Source organism: Prionailurus bengalensis, chromosome E3 (genome assembly GCF_016509475.1).
Source record: "Prionailurus bengalensis isolate Pbe53 chromosome E3, Fcat_Pben_1.1_paternal_pri, whole genome shotgun sequence".
Classification (NCBI taxonomy): Eukaryota; Metazoa; Chordata; class Mammalia; order Carnivora; family Felidae; genus Prionailurus; species Prionailurus bengalensis.
Window position 1 is genome coordinate 29,785,950 of NC_057357.1, and position 27,323 is coordinate 29,813,272.

Genomic DNA, 27,323 nt, shown 5'->3' on the forward strand with positions numbered 1-27,323 from the left:
ATACCGTTCAACCCAGTATGGGAACTAAGGCAGAGGCGGTCAAAGGACGGATGGTCAGGGTACAGATGCCAGGGGTTCTGCATATGAACCGGAAGCCCACGAGCAATCCTGCGTGAGACTCAGGCGAGGCTGGCCGTGGGATTTGGACGGGGCTCCCACCGGTCCTTCTCCAGTCAGGCCCTCCCCCACGAGGCAAGTAGCCACGGAGCCGGGGGCATGTGCCCACCTGGTGCCCACACAGTCGCCACTTCTGCACCACGTCCTGGGGATCCAGGACTCCAGAATTCCTGCCCCAGCAGCCCCGAGCCATTTCCAAAGCCTGTTCTGGTGTTTCTCTCATTCTGCCCTGCTGATGGTACACCAGCCTCCCAGTGTGTGCACCCCTAACCTGAAGGGGGGCTCAGCGACAGCCATATGTGGGGGTCAGAGCAGAACTCGCACTTTCAGGCTGGGGTATCACTTCAGGTGCACAGGGCCCCTCAAGATGCAGAACGGAGAAGGGTGGGGAGGGAAATGGAGTGCTCTGTGGAATCAAGAAACCTGGGAGAATTCTGAATTCAGTCCTGACCTTCCAGATGATAGTGAGGGTGTGTTTATTGAAGAGAGAGGACAGCACATATTTTATTTACATGATTTATAGCTTTTAAATCTGTAGACATACAGTACCTGGGCCCCCACTTCTCTTCTTGCCCCGGGTCCAGCCGTTGTTATAGGCTACACGTTGAAGCAAAGAATGTGGAAGGTTCAGCATCCAAGAATCACCCTTGGTCTCATCACTCTCTAAGTTATGTTGTATATGTCGTGTGAGTGTGTATGTGCATAACTTGATTGTGTCGGTCTTTCTCACTAGCATATAAGCTTCGTGAGATCAAGGACCTCTTTGTTACCCTCTGTTAAATGGGATTTGTAATACCATTGGTTGGTGTGCCTGGGTGGCTCAGTCTGTTAAGTGTCCGACTTCGGCTCAGGTCATGATCTTGTGGTTCGTGAGTTCGAGCCCCGCGCCGGGCTCTGGGCTGACAGCTCGGAGCCTGGAGCCTGCTTCGGATTCTGTGTCTCCCTCTCTCTGCCGTTCCCCCACTCATGCTCTGTCTCTCTCAAAAATAAATAAACATTGAAAAAACGTTGGTTAAATAAAGAAATAGCCACTGCTCTACAGGGCTGCTGGCGGAGTGAGCAAGTTAGTGGTCATGAAGCCCAGAGTACGGGGCCTGGCCCATGGCGAGAGGTCTGTGAGATTCACTTGAGTTGCTGTTGAGTCACCTCTGGAGCCCCAGAACAGCGAACGGCGCCTGCCGAGTGCCAGCAACTATGGGTGGGATGAATGACGGAATGGCTGAGTCAGTCAAATCTGTGCCATCTGGTCATCAGACCCAGTGTCCCCCAGCAAGGCAATGTGATCACACGGGCGTTTTGAGACAACTCCTCTGGATGCCAAAGGCAGCCATCCTGGAGGAGTGAGGCAAGGGTGAGCCCCAGAGCACCAGGTGGGAGGCAATTCTTGAGGCCAAGGTTTCAAGAAATGAGATTGCGGAGAAGGTGGACGGGTGGACAGGGAAAGACGTAAATGCTCAGATTCAGTTTTGGACAAGTTGGATTTGAAGGGCCCCCAAGACATCCAGGAATTAGCCCAGGCTTGAGTCCCGGAGTCCATACTGGCAACATTATCTGGGCAAGGCTCCCTCGCCACTCCGAGCCTTGGTTTCCCCATCTGCAAAACGAAATACCTCACTGGGTAATCGTTAGGACCCCCTGTGGGAATATATGCACATCGCCCGACCCACAGCCAGGCACCCCGAGGAGAAAGTGCGTGTCTGTATTACACTGTCACTTAGAAGCAGCAGACACACTGGGCGCCTGGGTGGCTCAGCAGGTTAAGCGTCCGACTTCAGCTCAGGTCATGATCTCGCGGTTCGTGAGTTTGAGCCCCGCGTTGGTCTCTGTGTGGACAAGTCAGAGTTCAGAGCCTGCTTCGGGTTCTGTGTCCCCCTCTCCCTCTGTCCCTCCCCTGCTTGCGCTCTGTCTCTCAAAAATAAATAAATGTTAAGAAAAGCAGACACACAAGGCCAATGGGCTTCAACACCGAATTTACTGTTCCTGTCACTAACATTGGGGAGTAGATTTGACTTCCCCTACAGCTGCGTCTGGGGCTCAAGCATTGTCACACGGGCTTCATATCACCCTCAGGTCCCCTCTGCATGTGTTCATAATGGTCACCGACTCAGCAAATCCAGTGGCAAGGGGTGCCTTCTCCTATAGTTCTGGCAGAAAAGTCTGTTCAAGGAAGATTCTGATTGGCCCAGCTTGGTCACGTGCCCATCTTAGAGCCAATCACTGTGGCCGGGCTTGGGTCACATGACTTCCCTTCTAGCATGGCTCCCCTGTTACTAAGAGGTGGAAGCAGCAGGAGCAGAGCCAGCAGGAGTCCAGCACGTTCTGTCTGTGCATTGGGAGTTTCAGGATGGGAAGACCCGTGGACGTGAAGTTTCTGGCACAACAGTTAAGACCGAGATCCAGCCACAGTGCCCATCAGTGGATGGCTGGGTAAAGCAGACCTGGCATATACCCGTGACGGAATATCACTCACCCGGAGAGAAAAGAAGGAAATCGTATCATATGTGAACCCAGGGATGAACTTGGAGGAAGTGATGTTGTGTGAAGTAAGCCAGTCACAGAGGGACAAGTCCTGTATGATTCCATTTATACGAGGACTCTAAAATAGCCACCCTTCTAGAGCCAGAGGGTGGAAGGAGGGGGAATGGGGACTTCGGTAGGCGGGGAGGGAGAGGGGAATGGGGAGATACCGGTCAAGGAGTACACAGCTTCAGGTGTACAGGATGAGTAAGTTCTGGAGATCTCAGGTGCAGCAGAGTGCATATAGTTGACAATACTGTGGTGTGCACTTAAAAATGTGCTAAGGGAGTAGGGGCACCTGGGTGGCTCAGTCGGTCAAGCGTCCGACTTCGGTTCAGGTCAGGATCTCGCGGTTTCGAGTTCGAGCCCCCCATCAGGCTCTGTGCTGACAGTGTGGAGCCTGCTTTGGATTACGTGTCTCCCTCTCTGCCCCTCCCCCACTCGCACTCTGTCTCTCTCTCTCTCAAAAATAAACATTAGAAAATATATACTAAGAGAGTAGATCTTACGTTAAAGGTCCTGATCTCCAGAAAAATTAAAGAAGGCAAGACAAAACTTTGGGAGGTGAAGGATATGTTCATGGCATAGGTTGTGGTGATGGTTACATGGGCGCGTACTTCCCTCCAAACTCAGCAAGTGTAAACATTAAATATATACAGCTCTTTCTAGGTCACTCATCCCTCAATAAAGTGGTCTTAAAGATAAATTGTTTTAGGGGAGCCAGGGTGGCTCAGTTGGTTCAGCATCTGACTTCGGCTCAGGTCATGATCTCGCCATCCGTGAGTTCGAGCCCCGCGTCCGGCTCTGTGCTGGCAGCTCGGAGCCTGGAGCCTGCTTCCGATCCTGTGTCTCCCTCTCTCTCTGCCCCTCCCTCGTTCGTGCTCTGTCTCTCTCTCTCTCTCTCTCTCTCTCTCTCTCTCTCTCTCTCTCTCAAAAATAAATAAATATCTAAAAAATTAAAAAAATAATAAAGTTTTTAGCACACAGAAGGGATTGCGCTCCTGGTGGTGGTTTCTGGCATTAGGATTCTGACCAGAATGGCCGTCGCCCACGTACGTGTTCTAAAGTCCTTGACAAATGTGGCCTCCACATTCAATGAGTCCACTTTTCCTCGTCCTTCTCCAGGGATTCACCAAGAGGTCAGTCCAGGGGGGCTTGAGGCATCCCTCGGTCTGCGTCACGGCTTCACGCTGTCATCCACGGTCAGCCACACATGGGCTCTAGGCATCCCTGTCGCTGACCCCCACCTGGCCACCGGGGGACTCTCTCTCTACTCCGGGGACATTCCGGGACTTGGGGCACCACCACCTCCTCCCCCAAAGCCTGAGCTCTGGAGAGAGGCAGACAAGATCAAGAGAACAGGTTTTGCAGAGTTAGACAAAAAAAACCTTTGCGGTTCATAACGTCAGCGAGAAAATTCCAAAACCCCGGGGCGAGCTGTGATGTGGATGCTGCTATCAGAGGCCGGCCTCTGATTGGAGCCGCCCGGGGCCTCCCTGCCAATCAGCGCGCGCGCTGCGAAGCCTGGAACTTGAGAGCTTAGCAACGAGAAATCCGGAGGAACTCTGGAATTAATTTCAGGAAAGGGGCAGAAAAAAAGGAGAAGGGAATTAGTAGGCAGATAATCAGGCAGCGCAGTTTTATGATTACCTTGCGGCCAAGGCAAGTCACGAACATTTGCAGCATTAATCACAAGCCCAGGGGGAACCAGCCAGCTATCTTGTCTCAAACGCTGGGGCTCGTGTTTTGTTTATATTTTGTTTTGGTTTTTCTTCCCCCCTGAGCTGGTGCCGATGTGAGCTGGTGCTGATGTGTTCAGATGTGAACAGGGCCAAGAAAGAAGGGGCAGAACAGGTCCAATAATTAAAGAAAACGCTCCCTCCCTCCCGGATCCTGGCTGCCACAGCTCCTTCCAGGAGCCTCTTGGCCAACCTTTCCCTGGGATCATCTTCTGTCATGTGACATCACGGATGCCAGCCTGTCTGAAATGGGAACTGGAGGTCGGGGTGGCTGTAGATGGTTTCTGTGATTTCAGACGGAGGCCCAGGCGAGGTGATGGCGGCATTGGTTGGGCCATTCGATGACTGTTCGGTAACTGCCTTCACCACCGAGACGGGGGCTGTAAGACAGAAGTGAACATCTCCTAACAGTCCCTGCTTCTGCGGCCTGACAGTCCAGCCGGGGGCGGGGGAGACTAGGTATTCCTGATGACTTAATCACGCAACTAGCCGTGTGATTACAACCGGGCTGATTCTGTGCAGGGACGGGTGGGTGCTAGCAAAGGGGCGTGTGGGTCGGGGCCCCTGCAATTAGAAGGGCCCTGACTGTCCTGGTCCTACTTCGTGTAGCATGCAGCCTTCTGGAGGCTTCTGGACGGCCCAGCTGGGCCAGGCAAACCCAGCGCGGGAGGCCTCTGGGCCGGCAGAGTTAAGAGTTTGTCCTAAAGCAACGGGAAAAATGAGAAACCATTTAGGTTTATAAACTGGGACGTGGGGTAATTAGATTTACAGCTGAGGTACAACACTCTGTTGGAGGAGAAGAGATCAGAGTCGGCAAGGAAGGGAGCGGGGTGATGATGTGTGGGTGGTACCCCCCCGGGGAACGCGAGCAGGACCCCTTGATTCCATGGGGGCCTTGTGGATGGTTGTCCTCAGCCAGCTCCGCCCCAGGGCCCCGGGTCCTTGAAAACACCCCTTTAGGCGCCTTGCTCTGCGATATAGCTTGACCGACTCATCCTGATTGCCTATGACCTGCTTGGTGTCAGCCTCTAAAGATCCTGTTCCCCAGGAACCCCAGGATTGTTGGTCCCCCTCCTCTGGGACGGGATTAAGTGGGTCAGAAGAGCCAGCTTCGCTCACCACGTGGGGGCTTCCTTGCGTCTTCTCCCCAAGCAACCTAAACTACAGGCTTAGCAAGCTGACTTGCTGTGTGGTCTGGAACAAGTTACTTGGCCTCTCTGGGCCACTATTTCCTCATTGGCAAAACGGAGTTTGACCTGGGGAGAGCCTGTCGGTCTCCTTGAAGCCCTGATTTCCTAACTTGGCTGCTGCATTTTCAGAGCTCGATCACAGCAGAGGACCGAGCATAGAGGACAGGGCCATATACCCACGGTGCAGCCTTAAGCAAGGTGGCTCGCCTCTCTTTCCCTAGTTGCTTCTTGCATAAAATGAGAATAATAGTACTTATCTCATGGAAATGCGAGCACTAAGTTAAATAAAATTATTCTGTGTCTGGCATAGTTGGATCCTCTGGTTAACCAAAAATAAGCTGGAGACTTAGGATTTTCCTAAGTAGTGGCTTTATTTACCACACTTCTACTCTTTTTAAGACTGCCTTTTACCTCTGTCTGGTTCCATGAGGTGGAGCCAGGGTCCTTGTTGCCACTGTCTCCCCATAATGAAGGTTTGTTGAGCTAGTCGAAGTCACATTCTGCCCATTTTATGGGTGAGAAGACTGAGGCTCAGGGAGGCTAAAGGTCCTGCCATTAAGTGATGAAGGCAGAATTTAAGTCTGGATCTCATTTAGGGTCCTGTTCTTCTTTTTTTTAAGTGGTTGTTTATTTTTGAGAGGGCACAAGCGGGGGAGGGGCGAGAGAAGGGGACAGAGGATCTGAAGCGGGCTCTAGGCTGACAGCAGCGAGCCCAACGTGAGGCTCGAACTCGTAAACTGCGAGATCACGGCCTGAGCCTTCGGAAGCTCAGCTGGTTGAGCGTGCCCTCGGGACGCCCCCGGGTCCTGTTCTGTCTGCGAACTGGCCTCTGCTCCCTCCGGGTGGGGGGCGGGGAAGGAGGCACAAAAGTGATAGGGAAGGGGTGTGAGCAGGCAGATGTGGGGAGGGCGCCCCCTGTGAAGATGTGTGAGTGGCAATTCTCCGAAGGGAGCAGCTCCAGTGGCATGGCGTGACACGAGCAGCCTGACCTGATCCTCATGTGGACAGGAGCATACAGGAGGCTGTTTGCCCCCATCACTGGTTGCTGTGGAAATGGATGTGCGTGTGTGTGTGTGTGTGTGTGTGTGCGCGCGCGTGCGCGTGTGCATGTGTGTGTACGTGCTGAGATGGACCTCAAGTCTACGACCCAGGCTTGCCCCAGTGCTGCCAGCAGTGGGTGGGCAGACCAAGCCAATACCCTTGAGAGGAGGGAGGGAAAAGGGGGCGTTCTCATTTTTATCATGAAAATCTTTGTACACAGGCGTGGGGTATACGGTACAGTAACCCCCAGCTACCCACCACCCACCTCCAGCAATCCCACCTCTTGGCTGATCTCATTCTGTCTCTCCTCCCTTCCCTTCCGCCCTCATCCCAGATACTTTGAAGCACATTCCAGACATCAACCGTTTCTTTTGCAAATATTTTAGTATATGACTCAAAAAAAAAAAAAAGGATTTTTTTGAACCACCATCACCCCTACGAAAACAAACAGTAATGCTTTCATATCGGCAAATATCCGGTGTTCAGATTCCTCTGGTTGTCTCATGAATGTTTTCGTCACAGTTGGTTCAAATCAGGACCCATATAAGGTCCATACGCTGTGGATATGTCTCTTAGGTCTCTCTTAATCTGTAAGTACTCTCTTCCTCCCTTTTTCTTCTCTGGCAATTTATCTGTTGAAACAACTGGGTTGGTTGTCCTGTGACACCACTTACGGAATGAGTTTTGCTCGTTGCGTCCCCGTATTGTTATTATATGCGTTCTTCTCCCCGCTATATTTCTTTCTCTCCCTCCCTCCCTCTCTTCCTTTCTCTTCTTTTCTCTTCTTTTCTCTTCTTTTCTTTTTTCTTTTCTTTTCTTTTCCTCTCCTCTTTTCTTTTCTTTTCTTTTCTTTTCTTTTCTTTTCTTCCTCTCTCTCTCCTTCTTTCCCTCCCTCCCTTCCTTAGCGAGCTCCTGGAGTCACGACACGAGCCACAATCAAGAGTCGGACGCTTAACCAACTGAGCCACTCCGGCCTCCCTCCCAGCTGTATTTCTGATAAATCCCTCGTTAGAGCTAGAAGCTCACTTAGATTCATGTTTCGTTTGGTGTGTGTGTTTGTATGACTGGTCTTCAGTGGCTGTTTAATATTTCCCTTTGAAGGCGCATAACGTCTGGCTGCCCCTCTTCGCGGTGTTGGCAGTCATTGATGATGACGGTCCGGGTCGACTGGACCTTATAAGATGGTGGCATACCAGTTCCGTCCTGTCTTCGCCCGTTAGCTGGAACACTTCCATAAAGAGCAACTTGCCCTTATCTACCCGTCTGGTTACTGCCAGGTAGATATCGTTCATACCAGAAACGACAAGGGCTTGCTTCTTTCCCTTCATTTGACAGTTTTCAAAATAATGAGTTAGTTCCTCAGTATCCTCCAACGATGACAAAGGAACTGCTGTTTTTCTAGGTATCTTTGTGAACCCATAGATTTCGATGCAAATGGCACGTTTTAACCCGTTGGAGTTACTATTCCTATTGATATCAAATGGTCCCATCTGTGGCCAGTGGGAGCCTCTTCACACTGTCCCCCGCATCCTTTCTGATGCGACCCCAGAAGTCTCTGACAGCTCCACACGATCTGGGTGACAGGATGTTTCCAGGCTCATTGTGCACACTTCCTGCCTCACACCTGCAGTCGGCCATATTTCCACAGAGCCCTGATCTCCGGTGAAAAGTGGTGTTTAGAGACCATAATGTGGGTGCCAGGAGTGCTGATAGCTACTGAACTGGTCGTTATTTAAAAAAAAATTTTTTTTTAATGTTTATTTTGAGAGAGAAAGGGAGGGAGGGAGGGAGGGAGAAAGCGCACAAGTTGGGGAGGGGCAGAGAGAGAGGGAGAGACAGAGAAACCCAAGCCCAGTGCAGGGCTCGAACCCACAAAACCACGAGATCGTGACCTGAGCTGAAACCAAGGGTCGGACACTTAACTGACTAAGCCCCCCAGGCGCCCCCATACCGACACTTCCAACTCAAATCTGGGGCTACAGGAGTTTTACTCTGTCTCTCTGATCTTACATTCACCACTCCTTTCTTTCATGACAGTGTGACAGAGCCTGCTTCTAAAAGCGGAGATCTCTGTTGGGTCTCCCCTTGAGCAGGACGCTGAAATCTTTCCCCTCAGACATGAACCCGAGCTCTCTTTGAGGAGGGTGTTTAGAGGTGGTTTGGGGGAGCCCACGTCCAAGTCCACCAGGGGCCACGTTCTCACGGGAGATGAACGAGCTCTGTCCACCATCCCTTGTGTGTGGATCCCCTCACCTAGCTGCTTTCAGTCCTGCCTGCACACTTGAATCGCTTGGAGACTTACCAAAACGCCTCCCAGTCACATTTAAGTCGGAATACCTGGGGCTGGAAACCTCTGATCCATAAACCAGTCCAGGTAATTAAAAAAATAATATATTTTTTTATTTTTTAGAAAGAGAGCAGGGGAGGGGCAGAGAGAGAGAGAGAGAGAGAGAGAGGAAGAATCCCAAGCAGGATCCACACTCAGCTTGGAGCCCGACACGGGGCTCAATCTCACGACCCTGGAATCATGGCCTGAGCCAAAATCAAGAGTCAGACGCTCAAACACCTAGCCACCCCTAGTGCAGGTAATCTTAACGTGCAGCCAAGATTCAAATCACTGCTTTAGCTCACCCTCCTTGGCCAAAGGAAGAGAAGGAGGAAGTCAGGGGCAATGATGGAATAGTGTTGCCTTCGAAGATCATAAGCTTGGGTCTGAACTGTGGCACTCCCAGCTTCTGCCCTTGGAATCTTGGGAAGAACACCCACCACTAGAGCTTTCTGCAGTACTCAGAATGGTCTCTATCGATGCTGTCCAATGTGGCAGCCGCGAGCCACATTGAACTAATTGCTGATGCAACCCAGGCTGGGAATGTGTGGATTTTTAAACTTAAAAAAAAAAAAAAGTTTATTTATTTTGAGAGAGAGCGCGTGCGCACGCAAGCGAGCAGGGGAGGGGTAGAGAGAAGGAGGGAGAATCTCAAGCAGGCTCCACACTGTCAGTGCAGAGCCCGACACGGGGCTCAATTTCACAAAACATGAGATCATGACCTCAGCCGAAATCAGGAGTCAGACGCTTAATCGACTAAGCCACCCAGGCGCCCCTAGAGATCACGTATATTAAGCTCACGGTGCACACAAGGCATTCAGTAAAATGCCCGTTTATTTTCCTTGTTAACATCGGCCTGTCGCTCTTTAAAAAAACAAAACGAAACAAACTTGCCGTGAAAAGTGAGCGCTCAGAAGCACCCCGCCCCCGAGACGAAAAGTTCTAAGCGGTTCCACAGGACCTCCTGGAAAATATTCCTTAATTGTAGAAGTTCAATTGCAGCAGGACGTTATCAGTTGCAAGGGCTGTATTTCATTACAGATCTAGCCGCAGCTCAATAAATTAAGCAATCACTCAAAATAACATGTTGCTTTAATCCCCTCTTGGAACAATTTCAAGTTGTTTGGTTTCATATTAGCACAGCGCTTGAAAGGAGACTCACGTTGGCCTCGTTTCTTGTTCCTCAATTCATCAGCCCTTCTCCGGATAGGTCTTTGCGCGGCTAGCAGGAGGGAGCTGAGCCAGAACTGCTTTTTATCAAAACCCGGAGCGTTTCCATCCTCTGGCCTTTATGTGTGCCACGGCTCATTCGCTAAAATTACTGGCGGGCTTATCTGCAGCGAACACAGAAAGAGACACCTCTCGGCAGCCAGTTCTGGACGTGAAAAGCAAACTTGCAGGGGCTTTTCTGTTCCCATCTTCTCCCGAGTGGTTGGTTTATAATCTCACAGCAGAATTTCATTTCTCCTAGAAACTTGGCACCGGAGGTGTCAGCCAGGGAACATATTTGTTTGTGTAAATTAAAAGAAGAATATGTTTTGACCATATTTAAGTTCTAACTGCACTAAAGAAATAAATACTGAGCTGCACAACGCTTCTCCCTGCACGGTTCTGGCTCCCCTCCCCAGACTCTGCCTTTGTTTATAAAACCCAAGCTGATGAGAACTCTGAACAGGTTATCATCCCTGAAAGCTCAGGGGCCACGTCCACCTCACCCGGGGCCGCGTGGGAAGCCTGCGTACCTCACTTGGGACTTGCTTCCCCTGACGGACTGTGCCCTTGATGGGGCGGGTGAGGGTGCGGAAACAGGCACCCCGCGCATGCGCTGTGGATGGGCACCGGACAGAGGCTGTCGGAATTAGAAATGCACATATGCTCTGGACTGAGAAATCCCGCTTCTAGGAATGTATCCTAGGAGTGTACTTAGACCCGTGCCAAAGAGAGTGTATGTTATAATGGCGAAATCCTGCCGTTAAGTGAAATGCTGCCCGGTAGGGGACAGGTTATGTATGGTGCAATGCTAGAAGTCATTAGAAAGAATGGTGTGGGTCTGGGCTGTCACGTCTTCAAGATACATAGGAACGCCCCCGGCTCTCTTGACGTTATGAGAAAAAAAAAAAAATGCACTTGAACATGGCTTGAAAATGTATGAGGATTATGCAAACTGCATACAGTGGCTACTTTTCAGAAAGCGAAATTAAAGAGAAATGGCCAAGGGGGTCCTTCATTTCCCACATTTTTCTCGTCTGTACTATTTTTCTTGCCATGAACATGGTATTATTTTTACAATTTGGGGCAATGACATAACATAGTGTATTTAAAACGATGTCCAGGGGCGCCTGGGTGGCTCAGTCAGTTAAGCGTCAGACTTCCGCTCCGGTCATGATCTCGCAGTTTGTGAGTTCGAGCCCCACGTCGGGCTCTGCGTGGACAGCTCAGCGCGTGGAGCCTGCTTCGGATTCTGCATCTCCCTCTCTCGCTGCCTCTCCGCTGCTTGCCCTCTTTCTCTCTCTCAAGAATAACCAAACATTAAAAAAACTAAATAAGATGATGTCCACACTCAGGAACAATATAAAAGGGTAATACTCTTTCCTTACATTTCTGGCAGGCCAATGGAGTAGTGGTGGGGATCCTTGCTTCTCCGGCTTCTTAATGCAAATAATCTGTGGTGGGCTGCATGGTGGGTCCCAGAGAGATACCGGACACGTCTACCCTCCCAGTCACCGGAACCTATGAACATTACCTTGTGTGGCAAAAGAGGTGTTTAAGTCAAGGATCTGGAGATGAGTTTATGCTGGATTATCCAGATGAGTACTATGTGCCTCCTTAAAGAAAGAAGCGGAGACAGACACAGAGTTAGAAAGCAGGAAGACGGAGGCAGAGATTGGAATGATGGGGCCATCGGCTGAGGACAATGGGAGCCACCAGAAGCTGGGAGAGGCAAGGTACAGATTTTCCCCCGAAGCTCCGGGGCGGGGGGGGGGGGGGGGGGGGGGGGGGCACGTGACCCTGCCAGACTTTGGACTCCTAGCCTCCAGGACTGTGAAAGTCTCCATTTCTGTCATTGTAAGCCTCTTGGTTTGTGGTCATTTGTTACGGCAGCCCTAGGGAAATAACACCAGGCCTGCTTTTCTAACGCCTCTAAAATGCATGAAGGAAGCACAGAGGTATTTTAAGAAACAAGTTTGGGGGCGCCTGGGTGGCTCAGTAGGTTAAGTGTCTGACTCTTGATTTCGGCTCTGGTCATGCTTTCAGGGTTCATGGGTTCGAGCCCTGCGTCGGGCTCTGCGCTGGCCCTGTAGAGCCTGCTTGGGATTCTCTCTCTCTCTGCCTCCCCTGTTCATGTTCTCTCTTTCTTTCTTTCTCTCTCTCTCAAAATACATAAATAAACTTAAGAAAGAAAGAAAGAAAGAAAGAAAGAAAGAAAGAAAGAAAGAGAAAGAAAAAAAGAAAGAAAGAAAGAAAAAGAAAGAAAGACAGACTAGCTGGCCTGTGTGTTTGGGGGGAACACAAAAGATTCGTTCATTCACAGCACGGGTATTTCTTGAGCATGTCCTTGGTGACAGGCCCGGGTCTAGGTGCTGAGGGGACAGCGGAGAACAAAGATGCCTGACCTCCTGGAGCCGGTACACATCCCTGAGGTGGGAGGGACAGTATGTAAGATAAATGGAACATAGAGAAAGACCCGCGGTGGTGGAGGGGGCCAAGGAGAACAAGAAAACATGGGAGGAAGACAAGTGTCCAGAAGGGGGCTGGGGCATGGGGAGGTGACACTGGAGTAGAGCCCTGAAGGCGATGTGGGCAGGAGCTGTGTGTCCACCTGAAGGGAGAGTATCCGGCAGAGGAAAGAAGCACAGAACTTGACCCTGCCAGTGACCCAGTGGTTGGACCACAACAAATAGGAATGAACTGTCCTTTCTCCCCTCAAGTTTCCTTCCCCACCTCCCTTCCTCCCACGCTTGCTGCCTGCCTACTGTGTGCCCGCAGCTGGGGGCCCAAAGATGTCCAGGGTCCCCAGGCTCAAGAGGTGGGGGGAGGGGACAGCCCTAAACAGATCGCCACAAACAACATGGCAGGCATCGGAGCTTGGCCAGGATAAGCTGCCTGCCCGGCCCATGGCGGAGAGCGGGGCAGGGTGGGGAGGAGAAGTGGGTGTGTGTTGGAGGCGAGGTTGGGGAGACCGAGGCAAGCAGGAAAAGGGTGTGACTTCAAGTCCAAGGACGTAGCTCTGATCCAGTGGGAAACTAACGGTGCGTTGCGGCGGTGCCTCGAGACGTGCCTGGGGGTTGTCGTATTCTCAAGTACAGCAGGCACACCTGGGGGGGGGGGGGGGAGAATGAGTTCCGAGGATAACCCACCCCTGTCGGTTTCACACAATCCACCAAGGGAACAGTCCCCACGTCCTGAGTGGGGATGCTCTGGGTCGCACAAACACCAGAACTGATCTGCGGTACAATAGGGGATTCGCCACTCTGGCAGCTGCGATGGAAAAAGGGCAACGCTGAGCTGCTCCCGGATCCGGGACCCGTCAGGCTCTGGGGTCAGAAATTAGCGCCGGACCCTTTCCGTCCTCCCCACCCCACTCCCTCGCTCATGTCTCCCTCTTGCAGCTTATTAACCTCAGTCTCTGAGATCGCGGGTATCTCTGGACGCCAGAGAGTGGGGATGAGGCAACTTTTCCTCCAGGTCCAGGTAGGACGAGCCTTGTCTGGCCTTGCTTGGGTCCCATGACCCCGCGCGGACCGCTTGTGGTCAGGCACAGAAGTGGGAGGCGGTGATTGGCCATGTTTGGTCACGTGCCCATGTTTGGCCCAATTACTATAGCTGAAGGATGGGTGACGGCCACCTTCGGCCATATTTGCACATGGCGTCCGGCCTGTTGGCAGAAGGCGGGAAGCAGGTGCTTGCAAAAAACAAAAAATAAAAAACAAACAAAAAAACCCCCCACGAAACACAAGACCCACAGCTAACAACAACAACAACAAAACCCCAGAGGCACCCAACCCCTCCGGAGACATCTGCTGGCTGTACTGCTTGTACCTTGACTTTGCCGAGAATTGCCTCAATCCTGGGTCAGACGCTTTGAGATCCACTCCTCTGTCCCCCAGCCCCAAAGCTGTCTGCGGGATTTACTCAGACCTGTCGTAGTTCTTTTTGGCTACTGCCATTATGTTACTCTGATCAAATTTAAAAAAAATTTTTTTTCTTTTCACCTTTGGTTTGCGATGGCCTCTCCTGCCCCTATAGGTCCGCCCCTGTGTTGAGCGGGGCACTGCTTGACCCACAGGTGAAGGTGTAGGTGGAGAACGGAGTGCGTGGGTGAATGTTCACTTACTGCACATGCCACGGAGGAGGTGCAAGGTCCTTATCTGTTCTTTCCTCAAGGAGTCCCTCTCTCGTCCCCTGGCCCCCCTTCCCAGCCGTGTCGTATGCCCTCCGTGACAGGGCCCTGGTGGCATGAGGGCCTCGCTGGGCATCATCCAAACACACACTTGGGGGCTTCGAATCTCTCGCGGTCTTGAGCAAAGCTGATACGTTCCTGGGTTGAGACGCGAGCGCGGGAAATCCGGTTCATTTGGTCGGTGGAGCTCTTTGGAGCTGAGAGGGTTTGGGGCGCCATGATTGGTCGCCGGTGTCCGCAATGGCCACCTACCTCGAAAGGGCATCCCGGGTCCTGCCGCCGCGCTGGACTGTTTGCTAACCAGGGGGCCTCTGTTCTTCAGCCTGAAGCCCCGTGACCCGCTGTGAGATCAGGGGACACTGAGGGTCCAGGACAAAATGGCGTGGCTTAAATGAAAGAACTGCAGGCTCTTAGGGAGGAAGGCTTAAGGCCAATGGCTAATTCTTTTTTTTTTTTTAAGTACTTATAACCCACAAGTCAACTGGGGTCATCTTATTTTTGGAGATTCCAATGGAATAGGCTTGAACTCTGTCCCACGTGCCACTGTCTCCCACAAGGGAGACCCAACTTTCCTTGGAAACGTCCCAAGTCTTGGAGGTGAGGGGTGCTTAGGTCTCTCCTAGGCACCAAGGCTCTAACTTCCCGTGTCTGTTGAACTCGTTCTGCCTGGGCACCCTTTTCGCTGGCCTCCTGGGGACGTCACACGGACGGTTGCACAAGGCCTATGTTTGCTTTAATGCTCCGATGTTGTCATCTTGAACTCCTTAATACTTTGTGAACCAAGGGCTCCACACTTTCCCTGTGCCAACTATGTAGCCAGTCCTGCTTTTCTCAGGAGCTGTTTCCTTTCCACCCCACGTCGACCCACTCGGGACCGTGCCCCAGTTCGCCCATTCTCCCCACTTCCGTCCACACAAGGATGTGGGTGTAGGAGGCTCTGTTGGTCTGGGGCAAAAGACAAGCGCCGACCTCTCAGCCAAGGGAGCAACCTCAAGTCAGCGCTTGAATTGGCTTTGGAACTCTTCAGAGAGTCACGGGGCGGGGGGGTGGGGGGCAGGACGGGAGGCAGATGAATCAGAACGGGCGAAGGTTGGTACTGGGTGGCCCTGGATGGTGGGCCCGGGGTGCTCCTTACAGCATTTTCCCTCCTTTGAGTATATACTCCTTAAAAGGCTAACCACGCATCTTCCACATAACCCGGAAAATGCCACCTGTAGGTACAACGCGGAAGAGAAGTGGCCGTGACAGGGCACACCCACGCACGTGTGGAAAGCTGTGTTATCCCTGACAGCCAAAACGTATGAACGATCCAGATGCCCGTCAGCTGGCAGGTGGGTGAATAAAAGGTGGACAGCACCGGGCCACAAAAAGGAATGAAGTGCTGCCCCGTGCTGCCTCGGGGACGGACCTTGAGAGCGCGATGCTAAACGAAAGAAGCCAGTCGCAAAGCGTCACGCCGCGTGTGATTGATAGGAAGTGTCCAGAACAGGCGCATCGACGGAGAAGCAAGCACACGAGTGATGGCTCAGGATGCCGGGGGGTGGGGGTGGGGGTGGTGGCAGATGCTAAATTTCTGGGTGGTAAGAAGGAACTCTCTCTCTCCTGCACCCTCTCCCTGCGCGTGCACAAGTGGCCGTCTTCCTTTCAGTCACCTTCTCGTGCCTTAAGATGTTTTTCATTCTATTTCCCAGTCGTACAGACTTCAGAAAACGATCTTCTCTGAGGAGAAGCTCCTTCCACAGCCACAGTGCCCCGCTGAGGTGTCTTTCTAAAACTCTAACACTTTCCTCTTCAAAAGTTCCCCAGTCACGGCTACTAAAATCACAATTTTAAAAGCCCCCCCCCCCCCCCCCGCCGTGTTCTGTTATGGCAGTCACTAATAATTCCTAGCAGTTGTAAATTCCAAGAGCTTTGTGATTCCCTCAAGAAACGAGAGGCCGACTCAGTCTCTCCAGAGCCAGGGGTCTCTGACCGAAAACGTAACTCTTAGTAGCGGCACAGGTAGGGAGAGGGGGTGGGAAAGAAATGTTGCCAGGGCCGAACCCGAAGGCAGGTTTCGAGTCTGCAACAGACACGGGCCGATCGCAGCCTGTGGACCAAATTCAGCTCATGTCTGTTTTTGTAAATAAAGTTTTATTGGAACACCCAGGCATGTCTGTTCTGTATCGTCCGTGTCTGGTTTTTTTGTCCTAATGGCTGAGTGGAGTAGCTGGGACACAGACCACGAGGCCTGCAAAGCTGAAAATATTTAGCGTCTGGCCCTTTAGAGACAAAGTTTGCGGGTCCCGGGGATGGGAGAGCCAGGCTTGAACCCCAGCTCATCACCTGCTGGGTGTGTGACCTTGGACAGGTCAGTTCCTCTAAGCATTTCCTCATCGGCAAGCTGCGGACAGTTGTGCCTCCTTTTCATGTTGCTTGGGCAACTAAAATGACTTCATATGTGTAAAGTGCCTCGTATATATAAAGCCCATATACATGGGTGGTTATGTTATTTAGAAAAGGAAGCTGCTAACTCCTCCTTTACAGGGTTATCTGCAGCAATGGAGATAATGCCTGTGAAAACAGTTGGCGAAAACATATGTTTATCATTGTCATAAATATCTTAAAGGCTTTTGAGACGCGCCTGGGTGGCTCCGTCGGTTAAGCGTCGGACTTGGGCTCAGGTCGTGATCTCACGGTTGGTGAGTTTGAGCCCGGCGTCGGGCTCTGTGCTGACAGCTCGGAGCCCAGAGCCTGCTTCGGATTCTGTGTCTCCCTCTCTGACCCTCCCCTGCTCGCTTGCTCACTCTCTCTCTCTCTCAAAAATAAATAAATATTTAAAAAAAAAAAAACATTTTAAAAAGGGTTTTGAGATGATGCCTTGCTTCTTAGTAATATTTATAATTTGAGCTTTGAGGGTATAAAAGACCTGTAATAACAGAGGAAAAAGGACCTTTAATCCACACATCCAAACCCTCTCATTTAACAATCCAGGAAACGGTGCCCCCTGGTCCCCAGCTGGGACTTGAACCTGCCCAGAACTAGAACCTGAGCATTTTTTTCAACTGAACTCTGCGTCTTCCCCAGTAACAGATGCTCAGGAACCCAGGCCCCCCGCATATCTCTAAATATTTGTGCCGTGGCTGAGCTCCCCGCCAGAAGCTGTTGAAGGCGCTCTGCTACAGAGCGTTGGCACACGGGTTTGGGACGGGGAGGGGAGCAACCAGAAGCACATCCGCACCCCCTTCAGGGGCCGTCAGGGCTGGCCCCGCACCACCGACGACCTGCTTTCCTGGAAGGTGTCATTTAAATACGTTTGGATCAGGGGCACCTGGGTGGCTCGGGCAGTCAATTTTCTGACTTCGGCTCGGGTCATAATCTTGCTTTTGTGTCCCAGGAGCCCGCACATTACTGACACACACACATCGGAGTACACACGCATGTACACATGCCCCTTCTCTCACATGCTGATGCCACGCACACAGTGCGAAACGTACCCCCCCCCCATGTGGGATAATTTCTTTGCTTACTCTCCCACCTGTGCCTCCCAACTCAGCTGGGAGCCCCATGGGGACAGGGGCTGTCGGGCTCCCGGCTGTGCCTCTGGGACCCAGCACAGTGCTTAGCACACAGTAGGCCCTCAATAGACACGTGCCCAGTGACAGGAGGCAGGAAGCCCGTGTCCAGCCGGGGCGCTCTGATCCAGAATGAGCGGCTGCAGTTCTCAGAACCTCCAGACTGAGTGGCTCAAGAACTTGTTTGGGGGAGGTCCCTACCTAAAGGCACTCCTGGCTTTTCTCACCTGGGGGTCTCCCCCCTGAGTGGGAGAGAGGCACAGAAGGGGTGCCTGCGGGCCCAGCCCCCATCCTGGCAGCTTGCAGGGCAGGGGCGTGGGCTGTGCTCTGGCAGCTGGGCCGGCAGCTGGCCGCCAGGCTCTCGGTGCCTGCCCCAGCTGGCCAGCTGGGCCCCGATGCCACCCCCCACCCCATGACACAGCAGAAAGTGAAACCAGAGTCCGCCCCTGCCGGCTGGGGCCGAGGCCCGCTGTTTCCCTGTAAAGCCACCAGCCCGGGGTGCGGGGGAGGCAGGGAGCTGGCGCCCAGGCCTGGCATGGGGTGGCCTGTCGAAGGAGTGTCTCTCCAGGCTGAAGGCACTGCTGTGGCCCCTGCCTGTCTCATGGGGCTGTTGGTGAACCATCGTAGCTGCCCCATGGAGCCCTGTGAACTCCTTGATCTGGGACAGAGGGTTCATTATTGTCCCCATGTCGCCGAGAAACTGAGGCCGACAGGTTCCCTGGTGAGGTCATGGGTCGTCACGACCCCAAGATGAGAGACACATCAGAGTGGGTGTAGGGGCGGAGGGCTCTATGTTGGCGAGCAGGGAAGGGGTCGGGCACCCCCGAGAAGGGAAGACATATGACATCCAGGCTGTCACAGGCGGACCCCTCCCCAGATTTGAATTGGGAACCCACCCCGGTCCATCTTGATTTCTGCCCCAGGCTCAGTCAACCGTGTACCACAAAGATCCCTTCTCCCCGTGCCCCAAATTGCAAACCAACTGCTTGCTGTAAATAGAAATGAGCTGTACAAAGAAATACCTATGAGAGAAACGTACATCCTTAGCTGGGTGCCGCTTAAAGTTACTGAGTAGATCTGTGCATCAGACTCGGGAGATCGCTATTCCGAGGGGTGGGTTTCACGTGGGAGGAAATGGCAGCGCGGAGAGGTTGAGTCATTTGCCTGGGTTGGGGGGGACACAGCGGGGGTCACAAAGTGCAGGCAGGCTGATTCCAGAAACCTGTGCTCACTGTTGGGCTGTGATCTCTCCTCCATGTCTGGGTCGTCTCAGCATATAAGGCGTGTGTTCAGTAAATATTAGTACTAACACCTTCCATTGTTAATGCCTCAACTCCCCCATTTTCAAAGCACCTTCGGGGCTTGTACTGCACTTGAGCGCATAGCACTGGGTACAACCAAGAACCCCTTGAGGCCAGATCCTGGGGTGTTGCCCTCCCTTGGCGGATGGGGAAACCGAGGCAGAGAGTGGGAAAGTGACGTGTCCCGGGGAGCTGGGGAGAAAGCCGGGACCGGCCAGGGCCCCATGCCAAGGTGAAGATCCCAGAGGCCCAGGGCCAGGCTGAACGTGAAATTTTCGCCTCATTCGCCTGGTCAAACAGGTAATGCCTGTTTCTTTTCCACTTTCCCCACCTCCCCGCCAGGAACCCCCAGAGCAAAGGCCAAGGCCGACAGTCCCCACGGCTGCCCTGTTTCCCGGGTCTGACTTCCAGCCGTCTGCCGTGGAGACAAAAAGCACGTTTAGCAACCAATGTCTGTGCGTGGCGCCTTTTTCTCGCTCGTGGCAGTGACCAGTTCTGAGCGCTGTGAGTGGAGAAGGAGGTGTCTGGGGAGAATGGGGGGGGGCATCTTTCTCTCTTCCTTTGGGTGCTGGAGGAACTCAGAGCTGCCGTCTTCCCAGCCGGCCCAGGGGCCCCGAGGAATACTGCAAGAGCAATAAGGATTTTTAGGGGCATTATGATAGTGGAATAGAAACACATCTGCCCCCAAAAGTCCCTCATTTTCCCTGCGGTAACGAACCAGCTGGGCAGGAAGTGGTGGCTCCCGGAGCACCAAGAGCCAAAACTAAAAAGGAAGAAACGTACAAAGTTAGAGCAAATTTTAAACAAGCCAAAGCTTTCACGGTATGCGGCGGCTCCACCCAGGCTCCCCCAAAGGCTGACGATTATTGGCTGGTAATTGGCTACATGTGTCTGTGTGCGGCGGCTTCGAGACCGACGCGCCTCCTCTGTGCCCGGAAAACCAAGATCTGGAATCCCAGCGCGGGTCATGAGGCTCATCCCCTGACACCAGGTGACTCCCAGGACTCGCCCGTGACGTCTCTCCAAGACCCCGAATGGTTGATTACTCCCCACTGTCGTTACTGATCTAAGGAAACCACGGATCCGTCGATACCTCCTCGCGGGGACTGTGGGAAAGGTGGTCAACTTGGGAACCTGCGAGGAAACATGCGGGAAGGGAGCAGCTGTTTCCAACCAACTGCAGGTTGAAGGCTTGGGGAGGGGAGCCTGCTGGTCATCACTGATGGGGCACAAGGAGGGGAGAATGCCTGCTAAGATCCGGGATGCCACCTCTCAGGTCTGGCCGCTAGTGATTGAGGACTGGGAAGTCCAGGGCAGTGGCTCCCCTGGGGCCTGTGGCCTTCAAGGTCTCTGCAGGTGGGCCGCCCCCCCACCCCCATGCCAGCCAGCACGCCTGGCTGAAAGGGTTAACCCTGAAAGGGTTAAGCTCTCCACAGTGGCTGACACCCAAGGAGGAGAAGGCTGCTCTCACGGCAGGCTGGCATATCACACTGGGCCATCGAGACAAGAGAGGGGCTGAAAACAGCCTCTCGGAGCTCTGTCAATGGAGGCCACCTTATCAGCATCGGAACGAAAACGGGACGCAAAGCCTTCCTGACACAGAACCGGCTCCCTGGGCGCTCGCTGTCTCCTTGGCACCTGCCGCATGGCCCCGGAGCCCTGGCGGGGGCCCTGGGCATCTGTGCTGGTGAGCACCCAGCCGTCTGGGCCAGGCCTGCAAGGGTGCGATTCTACACTCGCCATGTGACAGCTGGCAACCCGGCCGGATCTCTTCTTTCAAGCAGCACCTAAAATATTCTCTGGGTGAACCCGAGGCTAAATATGGCCTGGCCTACAAGTGCCTGGTCTGGACCTTTTAATGCCATCCTAAGAGACAATCAGGAGCCCACGAGGCCTTCTGGTGGCCTGGAGTCCGGTTGCTGGGGCCAAATGGGAGTCCCGTGGGACTGGTGACTCAGGGCTGGGTGCAGCTTGCCTGAGCGGGCTTCCTTTCGGCGCGTTCTCCCTGGGATGCCCATCCAGTTCTCTCTGGGCTGCTGGCCCCGTGCCGTGCCCCCCGGGCCCATCCCAAGTGGAGAGTGGAGAAGACTTCCTGCTGGCCTGCAGAAGCACAGCTCCGCCCCTGAACCTTCTAGACTCACGTCCGCTCTCTCCTCTCTCGCCCAGGCGGATTTGCCCCAAGCCCATAGGGCGGCCTCCTCTGTTTCCCTTTGAGCATCTGGGAGGCCGGGCTTAGCAAAGTGAGGTACTGCCCTCAGCACGGACCACGTGGTAACGGCCAGTGAGCCCTGAGAGTCTCTGGGGAGTCCCTCAGGAGCCACACACCCCTCTTGTAGCCAAGAAATGCTGCCGGCTGGGTCCCGGGAGCAGAGACCCCCGGACACCTGTCTTGGGGCTCGTGTGGGCTCCAGCGGTGCCTCTAGGGCCACGTTCAGGCCTGGGCTGGCAGCGGTCCACGCTGTCTTGGGCAGAGATGCCAACAGGCCTGAGCACTGATCTCACGCACGATTCCAACAAGAGAGCCTAGTTTTCCACACGCCTCTGAGAACACCGCGCTGCCCGGCTGGCCGAGGACTGAAGGTAGATGCCGACTCCCTTCCCTGCGGAGGCCAGATCCTGGAGAAAAGGCTCAGTTTGCCCCCCTCCCTCCCGCCCCCCTCTTCCCGTGGCTCTTTTCCCCGTGGCTTTCTTGTGACAGCGACGTACACATTTTGTAGGTCTGTCTCCCTTTTGTGGAGTGGCGTGGCCATTCAGGGACACAAACTGGCCTTGTGGTTCCTTAAATGCAGATGTGTTATAAAAGGAAGATGATGTAAAATCAGAAACCTGAGGGTTCTGTAAACACTGACGTGCCCCCTGTAACTGAAGATGCGAGGTAAGGCTGCTCTGAAGAGAGCCCCAGGGGGTGCTCAGGGTGACGGGAGGGCCCCCAAAGTTCAGTCCTTCCAAACTCTCCACCACATCCACCCTTTTGCTTGTAAAAGCCCGCGCGGCTACGGGGCCCGAAGAGTCTCTGGTTGTTTAGCTCACGTTTGCGTCGTGTTTCAGGGTTTCTTTGCACCCCGTTCCATGCACAAGCCGCAAAGAAGCCTTTTACATCATCCCGATGCCGGGCAAGAGAGAAAATTCCGGCTTACGTGAATTCTGATCAACACCATTTTCTTTTGTTGGCGTAGGCACCTCGGGGCTGGCAAACGAGTCTAAGGACCTGAGTTTGCCTCAACTTTCATCAGGCTCATTTTTATCCTCATGCCCCTAAGAGCTGTATTTATTCTCCGATCCCAATGAAAAGAGGGCGCACTGATCCACTTCTAGAAAGCCATACCTTTAGCTGGCGAGATTCTTCTTTCTGTTCTTAATATAAAGTGTGTGTGTGTGTGTGTGCGTGCGTGCACGCGTGCATTTTTGGGGAGCGGTACTGGGGTACTGGGAAGGGAGAAATAGAGGGAGTGGTCCCTCACAGGGACTTTCCCACTTTTCACTGGTTGGCATCACAAACGCGTTTCATTCTTAAGGAAATATTCGTCACACTACCCCCTCTTCCTCACCCCTAACTGGCTATACATTTCCACCCCCTTCGAAAACTTTTTGTCCCTAGGAGATGGGCTCTGCTTGTATATTGCGAAGAACTAATTTCAAAGTTGCTATTTTTTTTTCCTTCTAAACCCACACTTCTTGGTGGGGTGGGGGGGTGGGGGGATAGCAGCCGCTTCATGAAATTTCACACAGACGGGCCAAAGGAGAAAAGCCAAAATGCATTCAGCATATTCAGTGGTTACACGTTCCCCCCCCCCCTTTTTTTTTTCTTATTGCTGCAGGGAGGGCAGGGAGAGGGGAGGGTGGTGGGAATATGAAAAGAAGCTGTGATTCTCTGCCGAATCACTGAGGACCTCTCACTGCAAAGTCCTGATTTATAATCTCTCCACCATACTACTTTGCCTGTTTCCAGACTCGGTGCGGGGGGTGGGGGGGTGGGGGAGGCAGAGTTCGCTAAATGTATTCAGCGTTACAGGCTCGGTTTCAGAGGGCTTCGTGGAAGCAAGGGCTGTGCTCTCTCTCGCAAGTGCTCGCCTGACAGCCGACCAGCTCCACACGCAGCTCGCAACTCCGCCTGGCTCCCCGCACTTCGCAATCCAGCAATGTTAACATACGGCTTCCCGCCCGGTTCTATGGCTCAGTATCTTGGGGCCACGTTCCCGATTCCGGCCTCGTTAATTCACGTAAAACACCCTGTTTGTGGAAGTATCATTAAAGGCTAATTTGGCGAGAGATCCTTATTTAGCAAAGCAAATAGGATCTGACAGCTCTCTGGTGCGGCCAGGGCGGTGACAATTCAGCAAAGCACAAACACAATTTATGTCACAACGTGACAACTGCCCATCATTGAGCCACGCTGCAATTCTGGGCTCCTGGATTTTGTGCTGTTTCATCGTGTCCCATAACAAAGAGAAAGAGCCCGGGGAGTAAAGGACAGTTTTTGCCAAGGCCCCCAGCAGCGCAAATGTCATCTGTGTGTACATGTGTCGTGTCTATTAAACACAGAATCCTCTAGCAAGAACCTTGTGTTCCAAAGTTCTTCAGGAACAGCTCACTTGGCTATTCTGTGCGGTGGACACCTGATTGAAACCCAGGTTTGCAAGTAAATAAACTTAAGGTATGTGGGTGTCTGTATAGGTCACGGCTGGAGGGCAGGGCTGTGTGTGTAAATTAATACGACGTAATAAGGTCAGCATTCTGGGAAGGGTATGGGTGCCCCCACCTCCCCCGCCTTGCAGAGCTCCTGGGAACCCAGTGTCCTGAGTTTCTTATAAAATGGCTTAGAGCGAGGTGGCAAAGAAATCCTGTGACTGCCGGTGGCAGCAAGCAGAAGGTTGCTCCTTTGACAAATTTGAAGACAAATCTAATGTAATTACCATTCCCAGTGTGATTCTGGGGTGTCAAACAAACACTTTGACATGACGGGTATGCCACTCAGTCCCTTCAAATCCTCCGACATCTCACTAAACCACAGGGGGGAAAAAAAACAACAACTGTACAATTCCCTTATCTCTCTGGCCTCGAAAGGCAAGAGGCCCTTAAAAACATAGCAGGTTCAACAAACTGAGAACACACACACGCACACACAGAATATTCAACCCACCCCCACCGTACAGCCTTTCACTTTTACCAAAAGTAGCAAACCTCCCCCCTTTTCTCCAATCAGCTTTTAGACGTGCAGCTTGGAGGTGTTAGCTCTTGGCTGGCTCTCTCCACGGGCTGCTGGGCCCGAATCCCTCGATGTTTAGAATGACCCCAAAAGCGGGACTTTGTGGGCCAGTTGGATAAAACATAAACTCATCTCGCCCTCAAAACCCCGATTCTGGGACCACAGCCTCCGAAACGGTTCCAAAGAAATGTGTTCCCCTCCACAGCTCACAGCACTGGGGCAGGCAGCCTCTGAGGCAGGATTTTGGAGAATCCTGGATAATTAAAGGAATCCTGGGTTTTGCTGCAGGGATGACAGTTGAGCTCCTGGAAAAGCCAGCACCGTGGTGGGAGGGCTGGGGGAGGGTATCTGCCTGCCCCTTGGGGGTATCTTCTTCTTCTGCTTCCCAGCCCCACTGTAAGGCCTGAAAGCTTCCCAGGAAAGACGCTGGGCGCCCAAAATGTCCCTCAGCAAAGCGCAAGTGCCCCTGGTGCCGCATACGGTCCCCCCCCCCCCCCATATCCAGCTAAAGTTTAGTTATTTATGCTCCTAATTGTCCTTCATTAAAGTCAAATTTGCTGCTTGCCCGGATTGGGGGAAATTATTTCCACCTTAATAGCTCAATTAGCCTCCGGGTTCTGACAAGGCCACCCCCCCCCCCACCTTTTCTCCCCACTTGCACCCCCCTCCTTTTTCACAACTTCTCCTAAAAATAAATTATAAATATGGATGTGTCCTCAGAGGATCTGAGCGGCACATTCCAACGCTCCCCACGGTGGGGATTGGAAGCGAGAGAAAGCAGAAAGGCCACTCCCCCCCATCCCCAAATCAAAATGCCTTTTTTTCCCCCTAACTTTTGCCAGAGCAACACGGTGTGGTCTCGGGCCCTGGCACCCGGATCTGCACCCCGGAACCTAGTTTTCCCCTAACCCTCCCCCCCCCCTCCCCTCGCGCCTGCCCATCAGAAGCTAAGCCAACGTGCTATGGCCGCCTGCTCCTCGGAAGGAAGGGGGGAGCCGCCAACTTTACTTCGGGGAGGTGGTAACTCTCTGGGGACTGTCCTCCCTGCTTCTCCGTTGGTCCCCAGGGCCCGGCCCGAGCCCGCGCGGCCCGGGGCGCACGTGGAGTGGCAGGGCGCGGCGGGCGCGGACCGGCGGGCGGGCGGCCTGCTCTCCGCGCGGCATTGATATCGGGGTCACGCAGCGAGTCAGTTTCCCGCACGGGCTTTCCGGGGTGGGGGCGGGGTGGCCGCCTCTCCAAACGCCCATTAATTTCCCAGCCCCGGCATCGGGGGAGCGGGGGGCTGCCTCGCCCCATCCCACCTTCTCTCCTAACACGCCCCTCTCGGGAGCCGGGGAGGGGGCTGGGGGAGGTGGCCCAGCTCCGCCGCCTCGGGGGGCGGCAGCGGCGGCGGATCGCAGCCCAGACGAGCGTCTAGCGCCGGGTCCCCGGAGAGCCCGGCGCTGCCCCCGCCACCACCTCCCCGCTCGCGTCCCCCCGCCGCACCCCCCCCCCACCGCCAGGCGGCCGCCCCGCACCCCTCCGGCCCGGGGGCCTGGGCACCCACCTGCCGCGGCCCCTGCCCTGGCGCGGGGGAGGGTGCCGTGCAGGCAAGAGGGTAGACTCACCGCCGCTACCTCCTCCGGGGGCGCAGGGGGCCCCCCGGGGCTGCGCCTTCCTGGGCTCCCGGGAGGCGTGCGCGGGGCGGGGGGCGCCCGCGGGCCCTGCAGCCTCCGCCTCGATTGGAGCCCAGCCTCAAATCCTTCACCGCGGGGGGTGGGGGGGGAGACTTCCAGAAAAAGATCCCACCCCTCCCCAGACAAGATCCAAGTGATGGGCGGGGGGCGTAGAAAATCCTTTTCTGCCGAGAGCACGGAGCCGACGGGGCTGCACCCGGCCTCCACGGTCCGCTGCCGCCACAAAGCCGCGCCCCCGCCCCCCCCCCGGCCCGGCCCCCCCCTCCCCCGCTCCCCCCCCCCCCCCCCCGCCCTATGGCCGGCCCGGGGCGGGGGCTGGGCCGGCCCGGGGTTGGCGGCGCTGGGGAGGCGGCGGCGGCCCAGGCGGGGCGGCTCCTCCCCGGCCCGGGAGAGAGGGCGAGAGCCTGGAAGCGGCGCGCGCCCGCCTGCCCGGGTGGGGGCTGGGGCGGGGGCCGGGGTGGTGCTGGGGGGGTGCCTTCCTAGAAACCCTCGCCAAATATAGTCAGCGGATAGGGGCATTCCTAGAAATGCGGCGGCGACGTCAACCTCGACCTGTGGGGGCAGAGCCTGGGGTTCTCCAACCTGGGGGGGGGGGCTCGGGGGAGGGGGAGATCCCCACTTCCAACACCCCGTGGGCCGGAGGAGGGAGCCTGGGCTGGGCCTCCCTCCTGGGGGCGGGCAGGCGTCCTCCACATGCGCTCCAGGGATCCCTCAGCTGGGGTGCAGGGTGCCTGAATGGGGACACATCTACTTGAGATTCAGACTCGCCCCCAGATCTGCTAGCCTCTTTTGGGAACACTCAGTGACAGCGCCAGCAGGCGCTTTTAGCCGGTCCTCCCCATTTTCTTCATCCCCCCACCCCCACCCCCCATGAGAAAACTGTAGGAGTAGGAGCAGCGTCCAGACTGGTTCCCAGCCCTGGTGGCCACTTCTTGGTGGCCCCGAACCTGCTTGGGGATGACCGGAGTCCCTTGGAAGCCCCAGGTTTGAAACTGGACAGACAAGCTCTGTTCCCAAGAACTCCCCAAATACCAACCCACTTTCAGGCCAAAAAATAAAGTTGTGTTTTCCGCCCTCCCTGTTCCAATGCACTCTGTTGCTGTTTTCACAGCCGCTGGCCACCAGCTCTGGGAGATGTTCTGGAAATTGGAGGTGGGGCATTGAGGGTCCCCTCTCCACCCTGCAAAGATCTGGCCCCTGGGGTGACACCCCACTCCATAAGCTACATAAGGTTCCAGCCATAAGGGGGACCCTC

At 54.3% G+C, this 27,323-nt stretch overlaps 1 protein-coding gene across 3 annotated transcripts; it reads right to left on the reverse strand.

Annotated features, from left to right (window-relative positions):
- Positions 1 to 4,250: 4,250 nt before the first annotated feature.
- LOC122471644 lies at positions 4,251 to 26,276 on the reverse strand. 3 transcript variants are annotated; one of them, XR_006294224.1, is made up of 3 exons: positions 26,000 to 26,276; positions 11,674 to 11,755; positions 4,251 to 4,753 (listed from the first exon to the last, which is right to left on the reverse strand). XR_006294224.1 is itself a non-coding variant. In XM_043560494.1 (2 exons), exon 1 carries the CDS (start codon positions 20,162 to 20,164, stop codon positions 19,175 to 19,177), a length of 990 nt encoding a protein of 329 aa, XP_043416429.1. In that variant the 5' UTR covers positions 20,165 to 24,466; the 3' UTR covers positions 4,251 to 4,753; positions 14,266 to 19,174. The 3 variants fall into 3 exon arrangements, 1 of the variants encoding a protein (XP_043416429.1); XR_006294225.1 differs by lacking the exon at positions 4,251 to 4,753 and adding an exon at positions 9,747 to 10,264; XM_043560494.1 differs by lacking the exons at positions 11,674 to 11,755; positions 26,000 to 26,276 and adding an exon at positions 14,266 to 24,466.
- Positions 26,277 to 27,323: the final 1,047 nt, after the last annotated feature.

Excerpts from the sequence above, each read along its gene's own strand:
- LOC122471644 (XM_043560494.1), bottom strand. The coding sequence starts at position 20,164 with ATGAGCCTCATGACCCGCGCTGGGATTCCAGATCTTGGTTTTCCGGGC.